This window comes from Carex rostrata, chromosome 29 (assembly GCF_964058835.1).
Source record: "Carex rostrata chromosome 29, lpCarRost1.2, whole genome shotgun sequence".
NCBI classification, from domain to species: domain Eukaryota; kingdom Viridiplantae; phylum Streptophyta; class Magnoliopsida; order Poales; family Cyperaceae; genus Carex; species Carex rostrata.
In genome coordinates, this window is record NC_135946.1 from 5746024 (window position 1) to 5768620 (window position 22597).

The 22597-nt window shown below is 32.4% G+C and overlaps 1 protein-coding gene across 2 annotated transcripts; it reads left to right on the top strand.

Moving 5' to 3' along the window:
* The first annotated feature begins 18121 nt into the window (after nucleotides 1-18121).
* Nucleotides 18122-22566, top strand: LOC144546371 (inactive disease susceptibility protein LOV1-like). Of its 2 annotated transcripts, XM_078294914.1 has the most exons (3): nucleotides 18122-18318; nucleotides 20855-20946; nucleotides 21276-22566. In XM_078294914.1, the coding sequence occupies exons 2-3, from the start codon at nucleotides 20897-20899 to the stop codon at nucleotides 22414-22416; spliced, it is 1191 nt and encodes a 396-aa protein (XP_078151040.1). In that variant the 5' UTR covers nucleotides 18122-18318; nucleotides 20855-20896; the 3' UTR covers nucleotides 22417-22566. The 2 variants fall into 2 exon arrangements, with proteins under 2 accessions (XP_078151040.1, XP_078151039.1); XM_078294913.1 differs by lacking the exon at nucleotides 18122-18318 and having other exon boundaries at nucleotides 20604-20946.
* The last annotated feature ends 31 nt before the right edge of the window (nucleotides 22567-22597 follow it).

Here is a 22597-nt window from a genome sequence, read left to right on the forward strand (position 1 = left end):
TCTATTTTTGTCGTTAAACTTTTCAAAATGCTTCTTAACTAGGGTTATTGAACTACTTTCTTTTTCTTTGCATGCATAATTTCATGCGAATCAAATTAACCAAATACAAGTTACAATATGCTTCTATATATCTTTCAACTTCGTAATGATTTATCCCAATGAAAATTTTATAATTTAAATATGTTTCTTTCAGCCTTATGACTAGCTAACAATTGTCAGCGTCCAAAATTAAACTCATGATATTCATAGATATAAATGAATAAATGAAAAAGAAAAATAATTTCAGAGGCAATTAATTTATAAATGCTTTCTTTCAATCCCTGTGTCCCTTGCCAAGATAATTTACTGAAATGTCATGGAATCAAATTCTTTGATAGGATTAATAAAAATCAAGATAAGAAAGAAAATTTTGTTTCTAGTATGTTCTAAATATTTTTTTTGTTCACAATTTTGACATTGTCAAGTTCCTTTAATGGAAAAATGAAAAACCAGATATTGTTGGTCCAGATCACATTTTATAATGGCATTATTAGATGTCATATTCTAATAATTGATTGAAATTATAATTTAGATTTTCTCCTAATACTTTTTATTTTTCTATATAATTAAAATCTGACTAAGAATAGTTTTCAGTAATGAAGAAATGTTGTCATATGGCAAGTTAAAAAAAAATTCAATAATTAAAAAATGCAAAATATCGATCAGAAATAAAATGATCACAAATTAATTGAAAGGTTACATTTTATAGAAACAGAATGCGAAAATTTATTTATTTATTGCATCAAAAATGCAAACACATTTAAATTATTTGTCAATTTACAAAAATAGTAATAATAAGACTATATTATATATCAATAAGGAAACTATTATACCAATCAAGTATCAATAAAACTAACTAGTAGAGATATCTAGTTATACCATTTGGTAGAATAATTATATATTGCACGGAAACCTTATCACCATCCGGTCATGTCTTCGACTGCAGATAAACGTAACAAATATTGGTATAGAGGTGATTCTCAGCAAGGTGTATTTTCAAATCGGCCAGTATAAAAAATGTCAAACCACTTAAGAAAGTCCTTTTAATTTGGAAAGGTGTTGTAACCTAAAATGTCGCCAATTAAATGAATGGGGATTAGCAAATGATTTATATACTTAGAAAGTGCCAAATATGCATGAAGGCTCTCCAAGGTGACTTGATAATGTCATATTAAAATTCATGGTAATATTCTACATGAAGAACCATAAATTTTGATATATTATGCAGATTCTAACTCAAAATGATTGAAGAGTTATGAATTTTCAAAGATTTTGATGGCATGGCCGCCTCTGATTGGTGCCACGTGTGCCTGAGTACCCTTAGTATTTTCTACATGACTCTGGGTACAAATTGGGTGTTATTAAACCTATCCTTACACATGGGACCCATAAGTCAGCCTTTCATATAAAATTTCACTGATAGGCTGAGATAGGAAAGCTTGGAGCACGAATGATTAACTCTGTAGACCGAGATGTCAATAGAACGGTCTATACTACACCAAGTCTACCCGAAACCCTACATGGGATTTAAACCCAGCGCTTGAACGGTTTAAACCCAACATAATGCATGGATTCGGTGCACCAGACCATAGCTTTGTGCACCAAGATGTCAATGGTACGGTCGATGATAAACCATACCTATGCAAATGAAAGAAAGAAAAGCAGGAGAGAAGGAGCTATGTCAGAGAGGCTGACGAGCGGGACCCAAGGCCCTGACAGCTTCTCCTTCTTCTCTCTCGCCCCATTGATCCAGGTTTGAAGTTCTAAATTCATGGAAATGAAAAGGGAATTGAGCTCAAGCTCACCTGAACCCGATAGAGTACTTCTTCCTCTATTCCTCTATGCCTTCTCTCAAACACAAATAACTATATCTCTCTCCAGTTACAGCCGAGAAGGAAGGAAAGGTGAAGTCATGAACTCGAGTTATACTACAAATTGGGTTCTGAAATTCGGTAAAGAACCCTTTAAGCATAAGGCAACACTGTCTGGAGTGTCAATTTTATAAGAGACACAATAAAATGGGATGCCACATAGAAGGCTACTGCATTGATGCATTGATGTACAACACTGTTAATACCCTCACTGGTCCCCATGGACACGTGCCCAAGGACCTGAGGTCATGCCAAAATAGAGGAATCTGCCTCTGATAGGAAGAATCACGCAATTCCTCACCCTTCTTCTGAAGGCCAATGAATCAAGGGCTTTGATACCTCCCTCTGTGTTTGGAGATGATCTAAAGGCTGAGAATGATCCAGCCAATGATTAATGACATGTCAAGATATAATTGGGTGATCCCCAGCTTTATAGGCGCATGAATGAAGCCAAGGCACTATGACCATTGATCAAAAAGTGAAGGTGCATGATGAAGCCACCTCAGCTGCATGCAAACCCTAGCCCTAAGCCTTGCCTATATAATGGCACCCATAACCTATGCCAAAACACAATACACATACCCCATAGCTCTGTTAGGCTAGATACAATTGTAAAAGCCCTAAAATACAGCAGATTAGCTCAATAGAAGCTAGCTTCTTCCCTCTCCTCTGGTAGTAACCTGATTAATAGGTAATAGAAAGTTCAAATATGATGTAAGACCCCTAGGGGTCAGGAGATGTGCCTTTCATGGCTTAATAAAGCTCTCTCCTTCTTTTCTTTGAATTTTGGTTTTATTGTACTCCTTTCCTTTTCTGTTCTGTTTTATTCTGATATTTCCTTCTAAAAACATCTAATCTAAATATGTGTAAAAAAATGTGTATATAAACTTTAAAAAAAAAATCCAAGCCTTTACTGTTTAGTACCAATATTATAAAAAATCACCTTTTTAGTATCTTTTCTTCTATTATTTTTGCATTTCTTTCTTTACTGCTTTCCCTTAATCATCTTTATAACCAAATTATGAATAAGAATAAGTGTAGTGAGCCAGCTGTTATAACCAAATTTTTTTTGCATTTCTTTCTTTACTGCTTTCCCTTAATCCTTGCTTGTTCAAACCTATGATTTCTTTATAAAAATGATTAAAATAGGGAAATAAAGTGACTTAAACAAAAGATAAACACACAAGATCTGTTTAAAGTGAGCCAGCTAGCATCCTTTACAGTTCTCAACATAATTTTCACTTGAGAAGGGTTTATTTGCAAGTAAAACCAGAAAATAGTGAGATTATGCTAATTAAAAGGCTAATTTCATGATTTATTTTAGGGTTTACTTGTAAATAATGAGGAACCAAGGTTTAAAGTGCAAAAAGGCAGTAGCCATGGCTATTCTGTGTCATTTGTACCTTTAAATCTATGAAGTTTCAATGATACCCCTTTTTTTTAATCAAGTAAACATGATTTTCAAGAAAACCAGGGACTTCCCTGCACATTTTTCAAACCCTGACATGTTTTAAATATATTTCTAAGATGATTTGACAAGTTTTGAATCTTTGATCTTATTTCTTTTAATACTGCTAGATGAAGCAGTGATTTAGAGCTATTAAATGGTACTTGAAATCCTTACCAGACCTCTTTGTCTTGGTACAAACCCTTGAAACAGTCCCTGGTATCAAGACAAACAAGAACTCAGGACTTGTAGGCTATATAAACTCAACTGGTACAGAGAAATGCAATGAAATTGTACTAATTGACCTTTGCTGGTAAATCAGCAAGTCTGGACTGATCTGACACCCAAATTGCCAAAATAAATACACCATCTTGTAGAGAATGAAAAATCACATGAAATAGATCTAAAATTTGCATTTTGTGAACATTCCTACACAAAGATATGGCTTGTTAAAATTCATATTTTAAAAATGAAAATTATGTATTTTATTCTGCAAAATTACCAGTATTACCCCTAGTACTGTACAAGCCTTTTAACAGAGAAATAATGCTCAGGTGGTCATGAAATTTTGAGTAAAATTCCTTAACACATATATCTTTGATCCTATGAAATTAAAGTCACATCCCATGTATTGAATTCATGAGAAAATGGATCTGACATTCTGAAAACATGAGTTTATATGCCTCTCAGTTGACCAGAACTTAATTCAGAGCGACCTGATGATTCTGAAATGTTCTAAGTGCTTCTAAATGGTCTAAATGACCTCTTTGAATGATTGAATTAGTTCTAAACCCCTTGAATTGATCATTGGTACCAAACCAGTATTGAAACCCAGAGGGAAGAACTTGAATCATGATCAAATCCTCTTTGAAGGTGCAATTGATACTCTGCATGCCTTTACACCTCTATACGATATCAAATCACCAAATTATTGAAGGAAACTACAATGAAATCGACTCAAACTGGTTTAGACCTCAATCGGTACCGACGGGCACTGTAGAAGCCTATACCGACACCTCCGATGACTTCCTACTGTCGACAATGGCACCAATCGACTCCTGACGTCGAGACGATCAAGATGGAGTGCTTGGTCAGAGCTGCCATGGTCGGAACCGGCCAGAACCCTTCTTCCTCGGCCCTGTTAGAGATGAACCCTAAGGTTCATCGGGCTTGTACGAATATTAAAGCGCCAACTTGATGTAACGGTCCATATTCAAATTGAATTGACCGTTTACTGATTCATGGGATCCTTTGTCAGTGATTCATAATGATTTAAATGAATTAAGATGATATGGCGTGAATCTTAAAGCCTATCCGATAAAATCTGAGACTTTGTGCGCAGATTAAAGGTCCAGTACGGTCATTGAAGCCCAAAGCCCAAATCTTGAGATTCATATGATCAAATCTTCCACTGCACTAATCCTGAAGCCCAATGATTTCGATCCAGTGGCTTGTGCACATCTCAAAGGCCTAAAATCCAAACATTGAAGGCCCAACACCAATCTCAAAGTCCAGATGTGATCAAATGAACCCCTTTTACATATAAACCCCCCTGTTTATTTAAAATTTGCAAAGAAGCCCTTGAGAATTTTACAAATAGGCCCTTGAAAGCCCAATTTTTACTCCAGACCCTGTAAAAAGCTCAAATTACAGCCTCAGGTCCCTGAAAATTTACAAATAGGCCCCTGAAAGTACAAAAACTTCACAGACAAATCCTTTTCAATCCTTTTTGGACATAACTTCTTCGTTTTAAATCTAAATTGACTCAACCAATTCCAAATGAACCCAAATTCAATTCTCTACAATCTTGAGTAGTAATTAAACGTGTCCAAGCCTCAACCATAACCTGAAATGACCAAAATGTCATTCTCATAATTAAAATGTCTTAATTCCATAATAAAATTATAAAATTCTCCAAAGACATTACATATATACATATATCTTATATCATAACTAAAATGTCAACATGCATAAACCTTTCCATAACATCATAAAATAACAAAAATACCCCCATTTGTGCAAACATTATGATTTCTCAAATAATTGACATATTTCAGGAACATAGATGCATACATATATGACCACATGCAATATACACATATATATATAGCCATATAGATTACCAAAATAAATGAGAACCAATCAAACGACCAAAATATGACAATACATGAGCCCTTTTAGCCCCATTACTCAGTTCACAACTAATAGGCAGAAATCCTGGAATGAACGTGGTATTCAGCTTGACTTGAAAGGTCTTTTTGATGTAATTAACGGCGGGGGCTTACGCCCGTCGAGAGTTAAACGTCCCCACAATCAAATAATAAAACCTCAATTGGCTGATCATGAACGTAGGTCTGTCACAAGGTTGAACCAGGAGGAATGCAGGGGAGATATCCAATTAATGCCCCGAGGTCGGTACCCTGCTCATAGTTGTTTGGAGAACTATAGCACTAAACCTATGCGGGAGCATTCCCTCGTTTAAAAAAAAAATGCTCGCACCGTTAGCTAACCTAGCCGTGCAACTTTCTACGCCCTACAGTAAGAATTAAAAACATAAAAAAAAGAAAAGTAAATGAGCCTAATGAAAAGTGAAACGATAAAATAAATCAAAATTTTGATTTGCAAAATATACCTTATGAAATTGAGTAATTATTTTTTGAAGTTATTAATTATTTTTGATTTCCTCCAAATTTTTATACTCATTGTGAATTTTTTTAATATTTTTATAAAAGTCCTCAGATGAGTAGTTCATTTGCTCAAAATATAAAATAATATATATGTAAATGGCAGAAGTAGCAATTGACTTGATTTAGTATTAAAACCATTGTATTGAATATTTTATACATGAGCCTAAGGTAATTTTTACGTGATATGAGAGACACCAGAATGAATTAAGTATGAAACTTGACATGAACAAATGACTCATCATTTATAGTGCGGCTTTGGCTACTAGCAGTGCATGCAAACCAGCTCATCCTTTTACAAATAATGAAACTTGACATGTACAAATAATGCATGAAGAATCCCTCACTTTCCAATAATTAAAAAACTATTCTTACAAGGACATATATAAAAAAATATATAACTATTATAATATTTGATGAGAATCAAGATTTACTAAACATAAAAATATTCCCGTGTTGAAATTTTTATAAAAAAAATTAATTGTATTTAGTTTTTTTAGTAAATTATTCACTTATCATAAAGTTAAAATATATTTTAACATTTTATTCACTAAAATGTATTGCACATACTGGAGCAATCTCAAACAGAATTATTGAAGGTTAAAAAACTATAAAACAAAATTTAATATGCTTTAAAATAATTATCGTGTGAAAATGAATTGTTTGAAATATGACGTCAGTTTTCCATGTTTTGTGTGAAAATGAAATGTTTTGACTTAAAAAAAAAAGCTCAACTTTTTTGTTTCGTCTTCGTTTAAAACCAGATACATGTCAATTGTGTTGGATTCTAAGAAAAAGAATGTGCTACTTTGATTTGTCGGTCCATGATTTGTGAGCCCATTAAAGCCCATGATAGGTTGACATTATTTGGTGACCCATTTAATTACGAGACATGGATACGTATAGTACATATAAAAAATATTTAATAAATTTCAATTTCATTAATTGTTTTTTTGTCACTGATGAGGGTGATTAGTCGTATTAATTATTATTCGTTTTTAGGCCAATTATCAATATTACTTTGAGAAATGACTCGGAAACCCGTAGTTAGAAACAAATATTTTTGAGAAATGAGTACCTTATAAATTTAAAATTGATTTTTGAGAAATGCCGATGGATGCCAATTCTAACTGTCCAATATAATAAAACAAGTTCTCTGGCGGCGGGTTTGCATGCAGTTGGCATCTCTACTAGGGATGGCAATGGGCCGAGCCCACGGGTATTTTACCAATCCCATACCCGGCCTGCCTGATTAAAATTTATACCTGACCTGCCTGGCCCATTATAACGGGCCTAGAAATTGATACCCGGCCTTTCTGTGGGCAATTTCTGCAAACCTGCGCCTGCCTGCCACAGCCCATGGGCTGCCTTACCCGGCCTGGCCCAACTATGCCTAGTCTCATTTTAACAGCATTCTTCATGTATTTTAACAGCATTTTAACAGCAAACACAAATAGTACAAATAAATATTTTAACAACAAACACAAACAACAATCACATCTTAACTCTTAAGCAAATACAAACAGCAAATACAAACAGCAAATACAAACATAGTATACTTAACAACACATAGTATACTTAACAGCAAAATAATAATACAAACAATTGGGTTAAAATATAGAAGATAACCAAAGTATACTTAACAACAAATAAAAACAACAAACATAATAAGCTCGATCCCCATTCTTAAGCTTTAAAGAAATCTTCAAACAAGCTTATTCTTTACCTGCATTTTGTCGAACACCTCATAGTCAATATTCATATAAAAAAAAGGTGGAAGGCTCAATGCAAATATGTTCTCAAAAGAATGTTGAGACAGTGCTACTTCCCTTAACAGATGTCCAATTATCACTATTTTTTCTTCTTAAAGAATGGGTATCATGCAAACGAAAAGGTTAACCTTTAAAAATCAACTCAATGCATCGACTTACTATTCATACCATTTATTACTAACTATTCATACCATTAATTACTTCATGAGCTGAAAACCCTTCACTTCAAGAGCTGAAACCCCTTCACTTCAAGAGCTAATAGCCTCTAACTGCAATTGATCAATTAATAATCCATTACAAAATTTCAAAATCATACTATACAAAAAAATAGAGAAAAGTATACCTCAACATTATTAGCACTGTCGTACATTTAATCAATGCAACAATAACTGAAGAACACTACATTTGAGAACTATGTGCAATAAATTTACTAACCTTTGAGCAGGAGCTTGTAGGCTCAGAGGCAGATCAGGAGGCGGCTGCTAGTGTGGCGGAGGCGGAGCAGTTAGTCGGGGTGGGGCGTGACTAGAGGCGGGGCAGATCGAGGGCTCTCGGAAGTTAAGAGGAAAGATCCGGCGTGTGGCGGTGTGGACTGTGAGGCGGGGCAGATTGAGGGCTCTCGGAAGTAAAGAGGAAGATCCGGCGTGTGGCGGAGCAGTTAGTCGGGGTGTCGTCTCGTCTGTCTCTCCTCTCTCGTGTGGCGGTGTGGACTGTGGTGGCTAGAGAGAGATCTCGTGTGGGCTGTGGTCTGTGGAAGTGTGGAGGTGCAAACAGGCGCAAACAAAAAGAAAGGGAGAAGGAGAAAGAATGAAAGAGCGGCTGCCACTAAACCTAGAGGGATTTTTCGGAAATTTGAGAGACATGGCAAAATTATAACCTAAATTCATTCATTCAAATAAGTAAGGCCCAACAGGTAGCCTGTGGGCTTTAGCTGAATCCCACACCTAACCTTACCTGTTTTTAGGCCCGGCCCTACCTGGCCTGCTACAGTGTCAGGCAGACCGGGTAATGGGCCGACCGGGTAATGGGCCGATCGAGTATGAGCAGGCCAGGCGGGTAATGGGCCTTTTTGCCATCCCTAATCTCTACTCATGATACAGCCATGCATGGATGCTTGGGGTTTATGGAAATTTATAGATTGTTTAGGCCAAGACGTCCCCTGATGTATGAAACATATTTAATATATAGAAAGAGATGGACTTCCAAAATTTCGGATCCATACAAGTAAACTAGATAGTTAGAATTAATACTAGATATTGGAAGCATTCTGATTTAATAAAAAATAATAGAAACATATCATCTTTTAGAATTAATAAGAGATGTACATTATGTATGTTGTTATACTGTCAATTTTCTTTTTGCATTTGACTTGTGCTTGGGAAGATGTGATGCAGCCCTAATTAAACAATGGTTTGTTTGAGCCGAGGACGAGTCAAAAATACTAAATGGTATCGGCCCAGCAATGTGACACTGAATAACCCAAATTTAGACCTCTTTTGGCTTACAACTTTCTTCCTAGCTCAACCCAAAATTAATACTACAAGGAAACTGTATTATTGATTGATTTCTTTCAGTGTTTGTACATGGCTATTTATAAGCTAAAATCCTACTAGCCGTTTGACTGTTTCCTAATTTACAGATATTGTAATATATATTCTAATAGTGTCTTAATTACAAGATTTGCTATTTGTTGTCTAAATTGCCAATGATGAGTAGAATCTGAGGCAAATATCTTTATTCCTCAATAGTATCTTATAAAATTATTTTATATAAAATTGCAAATATCAATTGTAAGGTGATATCTAATTTTTTTTTTCGACTCCATCTCTTCTAATCTAATAATATGAGAATCAAAATTATTTATTTATTTACTCATAACAATTTAATTGGTTATTATATTTTTTTAGTTTCCTCCAAAATTTTATACATGTTGCAAAATTTCAATATTATAATACATTTTTATAAGAAAACAAATTCTTTGATGAAATCATTTTAATAACGATTATTAGCTAGTGCAAGTGTAAATCCATAAATAGCAACTAGCATGATTAACTTATAAACTATTGCAATGAGCATTTTACTTGTGAGCCTACGGTAACTTTTACATGATCTGAGAGCATATATTGTTTAGAGTCACATCTTTCGAATGTGTGCTTAATTTATTGCAATAGTACCTATCAGTAACCAAACAACAATGTAGAAAATAATTTATGTATTTAATTGACCATATAATAAAAAAAATGAACACTAGCGTTCGTCATTAACACAGAACAAACTCAACAAACTAGTGTAGCACTTAAAAAGGTCCTTTGATAGGTTTAGATCGACTTTGACATTTTGTGTGTGTTAGTAGTGAAACTGATCAAATTTTCTCTTTACGATATCATAAGAGGGTTTCATTATTCAATCAGAAGCATCAACTCAGCAAAAGAGAGACTTGTTGTACGTCAACTCCAAAAACCGTTAAAGTTTTTAACACACAAAAGAAAAAAAGAAAAAAGAAAAACATAATAAACATGTAAGGTCTTCTAGCGAATTAATTCGTGATCATTGTATTTTGGGCCATGTAACAAGCCAACAACACTGCATTTGCTACGACTAGTTTATATTTTATAATTTTGATGTAATTATATTTCTGGTCTATTTTATAAATATATTATGAGAAGGATTTTGCACTGTTCATTATAGTGTTGACCACATCTCAACCATCTAATTTGAATCTGATCGTTATTAACTATCAACATTAGTTTTCTTCTTGAGCTGTGGACACCTGTCTTTTTATTTTCTCGTCATGTCTGCTGCTAAATTCTTCTCTGCCCTTTTTGTTTTGTTCTATCCGCTTTTTCTATCATCACCTTCCGCCTTTGTTTGATGTTTCTTCTCCAATGCTGATTTCTCTTATCTCACCTAGCTTCTATTTTTATTTAATTTTCTATTGTTAAATTAAGAAATTGGATACCCAGAAGTAAAATAAAATCAGATTTATTATACTTAGGTCAATTAATTATATTTGAAAGTTATGTTTTTTAAAAGAATTTGGATTACTTTAATAGTGATAATTTTATGGCTTAATTATTTTTTAACAATATTTATATATTTTTATAGATCCTATGATCAATCAAGCACAGTACATATATACAGCCTATTGTATATCATTGATGCTTATTCATACATATTTGAGCGGGGAGAAATAATCTTTTATGAAATATATTAAAAGAAATGATGTATGAAACATATTTAATAGAAAGAGATGGACTTCCAAAATTTCAGACCCATACAAATAAATTAGATAGTTAGAATTAATACTAGTTATTGGAAGCATTTTGATTTAATAAAACATAATAGAAACATATCATCTTTTAGAATTAATAAGAGATGTACATTAATTATGTATGTTGTTACACTATTATTTTTATTTTTTTTTTGCATTTGACTTGTGCTTGGGAAGATGTGATGCAGGACTAAACAATGGTTCTCAATTATTTTACTCTTCAATTACTCATTTAAAATTTTGTTTAGCGATTTTGATATTGTATTCTATGAAAAAAAATATCATTTTGAGAATTTAAAATTTTGTTTACCGATTTTTTTATTAATATCCAAAAAATAAATAAAATTTAAAAAAATATCCAAATCCTGAACAAATTTCAAAAACTACCCAAACCAGTTATCCAATAACCGGATTTGAGACAAATTTCCGATTAATGGTTTCCCGAACTCAAAACAGTATATCCAGTTAACCATTAACCGGAAAGTTATATTTTTAATTTATTTTTTTTTAAATAAAAAATCCGGTTAATGGTTAACCGGATTTGTATTTTATTAATTTTTTTTTAAGTTTTTTTTTTTTTTAAAAAACAGAATTTTTTTTATTTTTTTTATTGAAATATTAGAAATGTTAAATATATTTCTTTAAAAATAGATGGAATACAATATAATTTGATTTTTTCAGGCCGGATTTTTCGCAGCTGTAAGAAAAATTAATATATTTCTTTATGTGTTATTAGAAAAAAATAAAAATGCTTAGATTATGAGTTATTGATCCCGGTTCAAAAGTCACTTCTATGTAATCCAGAAAATATTGTGATCCTTCTAGGACATTTAATTTATAAAAAGTTGTATCTATTTTAATAATTCTTTTTTAATAACAATAATTAAATAACTTTTCAAAAATAGATACAACTTTTCATAAATTAAATATCCTAGAAGGATCACAATATTTTCTGGATTACATAGAAGTGACTTTTGAACCGGGATCAATAACTCAGAATCTAAGCATTTTTATTTTTTTCCAATAACACATAAAGAAATATATTAATTTTTCTTACCGCCGTGAAAAATCCGGCCTGAAAAATATCGGGACGACTGGGTGATTGGAAAAAGGATGACCATTACATGTTGTGCATCAAAGTATTAATATCTTATTTTCAAGTGTTAATATCTTATCTTCTAAATAATTATATCTATTAAGGTTGACGCGAAGATGAGTACGGGAACTGAAAAATGGAAGACCATATAATTAGTGAGGACAGAGGAAGAATATTGTAGGGATTTTAGAATAATATTTAGTGGAGAACATATAATATATTTTTAGAATAATAATTAGTGGAGACCATATAATTAGTTAATACCATAGTACATATATAATTTTTTTAAATGAGATGCGGGAATTTTGAGAGTACTGAAGTGAGGCTACTCAAATAATTATTCACAATTTTTTTTTTAAAAATGATTGGTAAATTATTGACAGATTTAATTAGATTTTGAGCCTCATTTCATATCTAACCAGCAACACTGGTATGATAGTCAAGATGGGTATTAATTGACAGGTAGAAAACTAAGACAGGTATTAATTGACATGTTTTGCTGTCTTCGTTTGAAGTCAAGGTGTATAGAAAAAGACAAGAGACATGTGATGCATCCTTGAGATCATGCAAGAGAGCAAGACACGCGGCAACTGCCCAAAATCATCCTGTTTTCTTTCTTTCTTTTATGACATTACTATTTGTATTATCTATTGCATATGTTTCCATTCGTGTTCCTAGTGTCTAAACTTTTTTACGCAATAATTCATGAGTATGTACAAACTAATTTTCATATATATTATTTGCATTTGCATTTGCATTTGCATTTGCCTTGAGATTGGAATGTGATAGGTCCAGGTCCATGTATTGAAGTCCCCACGAACTACTCGTGGGCCGAATACATAGCCCACTATATATTTTGAAGGCCCACTATATTGAGTACCAAGTCTTCTTCAAACAGTCACTGCTCCTATGCGACGGTCATGGGATGGACTTTAATATAAGTTTATTAATTAATTATTGATATTCAATATTAGTCTAAATTTCTATCATTGATTTTAAATAATCGAAATTTCTACATTTAATTATCTCTTTTATTTCTTTCAATACTTGATGTATAGATCCGATTTTACTGATTTTTTTACTAAGTTATTTTTTAGCAATTAGATGTGATTTTCAATTTACTGAATTGTAGTAATGTTTCTTGTAATATCTGAATAAATGTATTATCTTTCAAATTTCTGTTTCTCTTTGGCATGATAATGAATTTAAAAAAAATAAAAATAAAAAATACATTTATTACCATTTTTCTTGATCTATTTATCTTTCTTAGAACTTAGTTACTAAATAATCATAACTAATAAATAAAAATCCATTTATAATATAATCAATATATTCTTGAACATTCTCAAATACAGATGACATTTAATATAATGAAAGAAAGGACCAAAATGAATTGATGATTACTCCTCGTAGACTTAGGGATAATTTGATAAGGAAATGAACATTTTGGCTATCTGATTTTAAACGGAATCATTCTGGCCATCTGATTTTAACACATGAGTCATTTAATATTAGTGTGGATCTAATTCACACAGATTTTAAAGCGGATTGGATGGTGCAGATGCATTAATTTAAAAGATTCTCTTTTGAGTTAATGCAGAGGATATGAATTCAAAACAAACTCCTAGTAGGGGTACAATATGACTATCTAATCATCACAGGAAAGTGATTTAATGTTTGTGTTCTTAGTAGGGGTACAATATGACTATCTAATCATCACAGGAAAGTGATTTAATGTTTGTGTTCTTAGTAGGGGTACAATATGACTATCTAATCATCACAGGAAAGTGATTTAATGTTTGTGTTCTTATTAGTGTGCATTATGGAAATTGATTAGTGCATTATAATTTTAAACACGGGTTTTGCCGATCAATGTACATAAACAAGCAATACTTGCACTAGATAACATGTCACTAATTTTGAATAATACACTGCAGTATGTACTTGATACATTTTGCAAAAAACACACTACAATTTTTCTGGATAACTATGCGAGCGTGCGCACGCGCGCACACACACACAAATCAACTACACGTGCCCAGCCTTTGAGGTTTCAGATTGTGATTTGTACGCCATGCGCATGTATATGTCAAATTAGGATTACTAGGATCGATCAGATGTACATACCTCTTGTAGATGCGCACGTGTGTGTATATATATATATAGTGAGAGAGGGGTTGACTAGAGTCATAGTGATATTACGAAGATATTAGTACTATGAGATTGTTTTTGTGTTTAATGTTTAAAAAGTAAATCATATTTTTTTGCCATATTTTTTTGCTAAAAAAATACATGACTATTTTAATAAAATAAACTAATGAATAAAAGAAATCCAAAAAACAGTGATTTTAGATGCAATTCCAGCAATTGAAGTCCAGTTTAGCCAAACGTTTGAGCAAAGCATAAAAAGAAGAGAAAGAAAAACAGAACGAATATGTTTACTTAGAGCAAAGCATAAAGAAAAAGAGAGATAAAGTAAAAGAGAATGCAACAGTTGGGTCATGATGTAAATTGCAGATGTTCGCATCTATCGGCAAAAGTTTTATCCCATTTTTCAGTTTGGTATAGAGCTGTGAAGTAATGAGAATAGAAAACTTCAGTCTAAAACAAAAACCAAAAAAAAACTTTAACGGAATAATGTTGGTAGAATTGAACCTATATATAGCTTTGCTTTAGTATTATTATTTAATTGGTGCTTCCAGTTTCTACCAGACTTGAATAACATCCTTACAACTAAAACTTTTTCTGACGATAATAATAATAAATTAATATGGATGCACTAAAATATCGACTATTTTGTGTTTCATTTTATTGAGTTGTTTAGTGCGTATTTTTTTATCTATATTATACTTTTTGTTTTCATAACTTTGATTTAAATTTAGTGCTCTAATCAATTAAAACTAGGTCAATGACAGTCAAATTCATTTTAAAAGATCATCTCAAGTAAATAATAAAAGAACTATAAATTAATTATTTTTCTTATGAAAACCACTTTACATCTTTTAGATGCCTTCTGTAAAAATAAACATGTAACTTTTGGCTTGTAGTTCACTTAACAACTATTATCTAGATAACCTTGATAATCACAAAAAATTATGTTTAATTTTTTATAATCATTAAAAAATTATAAGATTTTGAGCATATGTATTTTACAATTCATCAGGTTAATTTAGTTTTTCAGCGATTCAAAATGAACAGTCTATTGATGCACAACCAAACAATTAAATTGCATTAGATTTTGTTGATACTGTGATAACTAATATTTTTAATAATAATTAATTAGTTATTAATTAAAATTACATTTTTGTAGAGAAGTTAAGTTTTTGCAATTGAGTGACTCTTTTAGTTTAAATTAAAAAAAAAACGAAACAAACAATTAATATAAATCCATATAAATTAAATTATGTTTGCACATCATATAAACTAATACAATTAAGTCCTTAGTAATGCAACCATGAAATGAGGAAATTTAAATTAGAAATATTGATTGTGGGTCTGCATGTCAGAACCCTAATTCAAGACAGGTCACATGCCCTATTTCATTCAGGAGAAATATTGCTTGGGATTATTTTAAGCGCTTAAATTGCATCATAAAGTGCAAGGAGAAACTTTTGTCTGATAATACCATATTTACTCTTATTTAATGCATGTTTTTTTTTTTGTCTTTTGTTGCTATTTTATATTTTCAACACTTGTGGGAGTTATTTCAAAAAAAGTTTTTATGGAAAACACAACAAAAATATTGGTTTATATTAATTGTTTCAATTATGGTTATTTGTTACTATTGCTTCTTCCGGTATGCATTGTTAACTGTTTCTTATCAACAGGTAACAATTGTTGTAGTTGCTGTGCCAGAAGGGCTGCCACTTGCTGTCACGTAACGTAACCAAAATAGTAGATGGATATACCTACATATTGCGCTGGAAGCTGTGACAAAGATCAGGCTCGATAACGGGCTCATCATATCATCATAACCCGAACCCAATTTCTTTGCAGATTTCATAGCGGGCACATGCATGATGCATGGTGGGGTCGGATCCGATGGGTCCATTAGCATATATAGAGAGAGAACCTTTGTAGAGAGATCGAATAGAAAGTAGACGGGAGAGGAGACAGAAACTACGCTTTATGATCTGCACCGATCTTAACTCCGATCTTACGTTTCACAGATTTGTATATATAACTTGGATTGGAATCCTAACATTATCACATTAGCTGTTTAGGAGATCATTTTTTGTTAGCATGTTTCTCAATCATAGACTTCATTTTTTTTTTTTTTTTGATGAGTAATTCTAAATTCACTTGCAATTTTATTTCTGAAAATCGGTAGTTTCAAGACCCCAAAACATATAAAGTGATTAATTATTTTTCAACATCGGATTAACTATTCAATTTTATCAAATTTAATTGTATGACAGATAAATATTTATTTTTTTACCAACAAAAATGTTTAAACAGTTGACCATACGTTCAAACTCTCCCTCACTGACCTTATTTATTTTTTATTTTTTATAATTGTACAACATCAATCATTGAATTTTTAAGGCTTTACTTTTATTTAAAATTTAAACGTGTAATGTTTGATGATGAAGTAAAAGTGAAGAAAAGTTTATCATAGAAGAAGTAAAATTTATAGAAATAAATGGAGTACAAGGTAAATAAATTAATTTGGATTAATTAATGTTGACTCGTGGGAAGAATTCAAAAACTACAGTACAAATTAATCAAAATAAAAAAATAGCTGGATAATAATCCAATATGAGGAATTAGCACAATCTTTTTGTATCTCTAAGCTACAAGTTGCACATGGCAAAAGAAAAAGAAAAAGAAAAAGAAAAAGAAAAAAGAAAAATAAAAAGAAAAAGAAAAGAAAAAGACAAAGATAAAGAAAATAATTACCTGGTCCGTTACCCCCACAAGTGATCTCCTCGAAACTCGCGATGAAAAATACAACGGGGAATGATAAAAAATGTATACAATTTTCTTTCTGATAAACAGTTATTTCGTGCCTAGCTAATAAAATAGTAAAAAAATATATTAAAAATAAAAGTTTGTTTCTACAGGCACATTTTAAACATGGAAATCATGTTGAACAATTCGGATTAACTGTTTGGACTTTAAAAATGATGATAAGAATGTGAGACATTTGAACTCTACTTTAAACACTAGGGCTGAAGCCCAGCTGATAATTAATGCACGGTCAACTTCTTCATTAATTATAATAGTTTTAAATTGAAGGATATATACTTCAACACATCAAAATAGAAAAGCAAATATGAAAGAAAAATTAATTGGCGATCATGCAACTATGTACTGATGCACAGGCAAAGAATATGCATTTCCATCAAACAAGTTACAAGTAAGAGACAATACTTGCCTTTCCGCTACTATCTATCCTCATGTCTTTTCTTTATTCCTAATTTTAGATACTATCCAAAGTATCACTCTTTGCTAAAGCGTTCACTCTTTGAATCTTCATAGTTTTAGTTTATTCTAAATATTACTAGAGGATTGTTGTTTTGAATGATTTTGAGAACCTTATTTATAACTGTCAATCTACCCCTATATATACTTCCTCTTCCCTAGTTACCCTCTCCTTCATCTCTCTTCTCCGGTCGACAACATTAGAACAAACCACCTGTCATGATAGAGCAACAGTACTAGGTAAGTGGCTGCTGCCACTTTTCTCTAGATTTCGCAAAACTATATTATGATGTACATGCTCAATTTATTGTGATCTAGACTTGTTAGGTCAGAAATTCTCCTTTCTTGCACACGACAGTAGACTCATACCCTTGAAAATGAATGACTTCTAAAAAATCCAATGACTGTTCAACTACACCTTGCATAGCCCCTGTAATGTCACGTCAGGCAACTGCCCTTTATAAATCAATAACATCTACATAATTCGGTATCTTTCTTGCACAGCCCATCTATAAAGGTGTTGTAAGTCATGATGTTAGGCTCAATTCTAATTTTAGGCTTTATCATTTTTCTGCTTTTGCGAAAAAAAAAGTTGAATTCTAATGCTGAATTTTCTTTTCCTTTGTCAGTTTAGTACCAAAGTCGCCACTAGTAGACCTCTAATTTTCAGTTGTCTACTTGAGCCTGTCTCTGCCTGTCTTTATCTGCACAGAGGTATATTACTGTTTTTTTAATTACTACTTGAGTGATAAGATATTTGTTGTTTATTAATTCAATTACTCTCAACAACAGGAATCTAGGACAAGATTTCTGCTTACATATTTCTATTTCGTGCCTTACTCTTTCTACACTTGTCGAGGTATTCCGCTCATATTTTTTTTCTTTAAAACTATATTATGAAATCTGATGTGCATGCTCAATTTATATCGCAAATCTAATGTAGATGCTCAGTTTATTATATGGATATGTATATGTATTTACATACTTTTATACCAATTTTCTGCTAATCCTGTTATGTAGTATTATTTTATTTCCATAAGTTTATAGTTAGACATTAACATCACAAATTTGCTCGCCAAGTAAATTTACGCTGATATATTACAAAAAAATTTGAGATCTTTTTGAGATGAGTGGACAATCAATTTTTGAGATCTATCTTGTACCACAAATAATGTCTTATTTTCTTTATTCAAATATTTCCTGTCATATTGGATTACACTATAGGTTGCGTTCAAAATTGATATTTGAAATTGAAATTTGAGTAAAGTCTAAAATGCAACAAGTTGTTTTGACAGCTCTTTTGTAAAAATGAAAAGTTTTTGAAAAAACGAGAAAAAAAATTTAGAATAATGTTTATTATTATATTATCTTTTAATTGAAATATTTGAAATGTGACATTATATTTTACTTTACAAAGTTCAATTTATTTTATTTTTAGTGCAGCTGAGATGTCCAAATATTCTTATTTCAATAAGAAAACAGACTCAATCTGACATATGTTTAAACATACTTTAAAAATAACGTCCTTAAAAATTCACGTATACCCCTCAAAAATTAGGGCTGAAGTCCGGTTGAGAAGAGCATGACCAGCTTAAGCTTCTTCATTAAGTCTAGGGGGGAATTTTACGTATACCCCTCAAAAAATTCAACATTACGTATTAATTCCCCCTTTAAAATTTGAAATTACGTATTCCCCCCTCTAAACTTCAAAAACTCACATATTTACCCATTTTATTGTTTTTTATATTAAAACTCATTTGAAATTTAATTATAAAATACCTATTTTACCCTTCATTAAAAGTATAAAACGCCATATCGAACTCAAATTTGAATTTGAAGGATTCATCTACCGTCCGAACTCAAATTTTGCGTGTTCGCTTCAAGATTCGTGCTAATCTAGTGTGTTTTAATATAAAAGACAATAAAATTGGTAAATATGTGAGTTTTTGAAGTTTAGAGGGGGAATATGTAATTTCAAAATTTAGAGGAAAAATATGCAATTTTAAAGTTTTTGAGGGTATATGTGAAATTCCCCCTTAATTCTAATTTATAAATATTAATTATTGGGTATATTAATATAAAAAAACGGTGTATAAATTAAGGTTAACCTTTTTATGTATGGGGTTAGTAGTAAGGTGACGTACGGCTTTGGGAAGATATATAGTATGATGGCTCTAAGGTTTATATATAGTATTTTGAATTTTGAATAGTACGACTGCTCTAAGGTGATGAATTTTGAATTTTCACTCATCATTTATAGTATTTTATTTTAACTGTTTATTTTGCATTGCAGTTACTTGGTGGAGCTTGGAGGGTATATTCTGCCCGATCAAACTAACTGTTTTAATTAACCAACCAGCAGATGGATGCCTTACTTTACATGTCTGATATGCTATCAAACACGCCAGAACTAACTCTTCCTTTCCCAAAGATAGATTGCATACATCATCTAGAGGGCCTTTGTGTATTGATGAAGAGCACAAAATTCAGGGATCTCTCTGTGGACGACCAGCAGGCTGTAATTAAGAATTTCCGACGAACAGCTGTAGAAGTTGGAAAGTTAATAGGTGAGCTTGTTGGACATGCTTCTAGAAAGCACTCCTCCAGCTCCGTGAATCATTGGTACTTCCGATATCTGGAAGATCTAGAATATATCAATAAAATCCGTCATTTACTCTTTGATATGTGGAAACATGCCCTCTATGAGTCGTCCACAGAGAGAATATATGCGATTGTTACTTCCGATAATTGTCAAAGAGTCCTCAACCACATGGATGAAATAATCATGATAACTAAAGTTGAAAACATTGAAAACATGATTCTTGAGGGGGCAGATATAATAGCACTCATGTATTGGAACGAGATCTATTCACTCTTCCATAAGAAAGCATTTCCCACTTACAATAGCATGCAGAATGATCAAGAAAGGCGCATGTCGTTCGCATATCAGTATCTCAACGAACTATTTGCTCTCCCTGGTGAGATTCACGCGACATGGGTTCGACAGCCTTTGGCTGTTGCCCTTATAGGGGGTCTCCTTTCGTTTAAACCAATGACCTACACCATCTGGAACAGGGTGTGTCAAGATGTGAACAAGATCAAAGGGCGTCATGATAATGTTACGACCGATCATATGGGGCAAATTTTTACCTACTGCTATAATGATTTACCTTGCTCTCTTCAGCCATGCTTTCTTTATTTTGCATGTTACCCTGTTGGTTCCGAGATACCTGCAACCTCTCTAACTCAGATATGGATTGCTGAAGGATTTGTCGAAGAAGAGGATAAACAGATGCCTCTAGAGACAACGGCATATAAGTACCTCGACGAACTAGTCCAAAGGTATTCTCAATATTTCTTGAAATTGACATTCAGTCTTATAATTTATAAGTTATTATTAGTTCTATAGTTTTTCCTGTTGTGGCATAAATGACATCATAATTAGTAATAGGATGGTGGTTGTTTCAAACATTATGTCGTAGTTTCCTAAAAGGGGTCATAAAAAAAATTAATTTTGACTGTTTTATTACAATAAGAGTACATATTTTCTCTAGTCTACATGATGATAAACAAAAATATTATTATTATTATTATTATTTTAATTAAACTGAGATTTTTTTTCTTTTATAAACATGAATTTTATGTTTATTTATTTTTCTTGTTGCGTGCAGATCTTTGGTTTTCGTTTCAAAGAGATCATTCGTTGGCACAATAAAAAGTTGTCGATTACCTCATTCTATTCATGAATTTGCCATCCAACAATCATACATGGAAGGGTTTTCGGTTGTCAATCCAAATCAGAAAGAAGTTGAATCCGTGATCCGCTTAGCAGTCTATCAGGATGACAAGAAACAATGCACGGAGGTGAAAAACAATCATATATATTCCTTTTTAGCTTTTAATTTTGATAGAAATGTTCTGGGAAGTGTCATGCTCCTCAGAGTGTTGGCACTGAAGAACTCTGCAGTCCCGGTAACAACATTACCGAATATGATTTACCTACGATATCTGAGCTTGAGGGGTAGTAACATATCTAAGCTTCCCGAAAACATAGGAAACATGAAAAATCTCCAAACGTTGGATGTTAGAGATACAATCATAGATACCATACCTAAATCTCTATGGAACATCAAAACACTTCGCCATGTTTCTGTGAAACCAAGCCCCCAAATTAAAGGCCCACCCTCTGAAGCACATATAGACAACCTATATACCCTGAAAACAGTTGCAGCTCATGAGTCGTGGCTAAAAAAGTTTCCTCACTTCTTAATCCACCTTAGAAAATTAGCATTTTCAAATTGGGACAATTTGGACTCGAAATATATTTCTAACCTATTGAGTCACATGGATAAACTTATCTCGTTGGCAATTATGGGCAAGATTATACCGTCGGAGGTTCCCGATCTAAGGGCCTTTCCAAACCTTCAGACGGTGATGTCAATGAGATTAGAGGGAGAATGGACTTGTAGGAAACTTATCATAGATAATGTTAAATTTTCACCAAATCTTACAAAACTCATCCTAACGAAGTCCGGTTTGAAGCAAGACCCCATGCCGACCCTAGAAAGACTACAGATGCTGAAATTTCTGAGCTTACAAGATGAAGCATTCATAGGGAAGAAAATGGTTTGCTCCGCAAAGGGGTTTCCAAAGTTACAAATCTTAGAACTAAAGAAAATGAAAAACTTGGAGAATTGGGAGGTGGAACAGGGGGCTATGGAAGAGCTTTGCAAGCTGCGTGTTAACCAATGCCGAAACCACATCGGCAACCATCCTAATCTCAACCATGTTACTGATAAAGTTATAGATTGAAATCCTCCTTTTATTCAGTTCGACTTTTATTTTTTATTTTTATTTTTGTGTGGGTGTCCCTTGTGTTTTATGTTCCAATTTCAATGTGTGCTGTGTTTTATGCATCCGGTTGTTAATTATAATGTATGTTTGTGTTACATTGAGTAAACCAACGGAATGGTGTTTCCATTTAAATCAAACG

What these genes read in the sequence shown, in the direction of transcription:
- LOC144546371 (XM_078294913.1), top strand. Translation starts at nt 20,657, where the DNA reads ATGACCTACACCATCTGGAACAGGGTGTGTCAAGATGTGAACAAGATC. An exon ending in CTCGACGAACTAGTCCAAAG is followed by an intron (nt 20,947 to 21,275) that starts GTATTCTCAATA and finishes TGTTGCGTGCAG; the next exon opens with ATCTTTGGTTTTCGTTTCAA.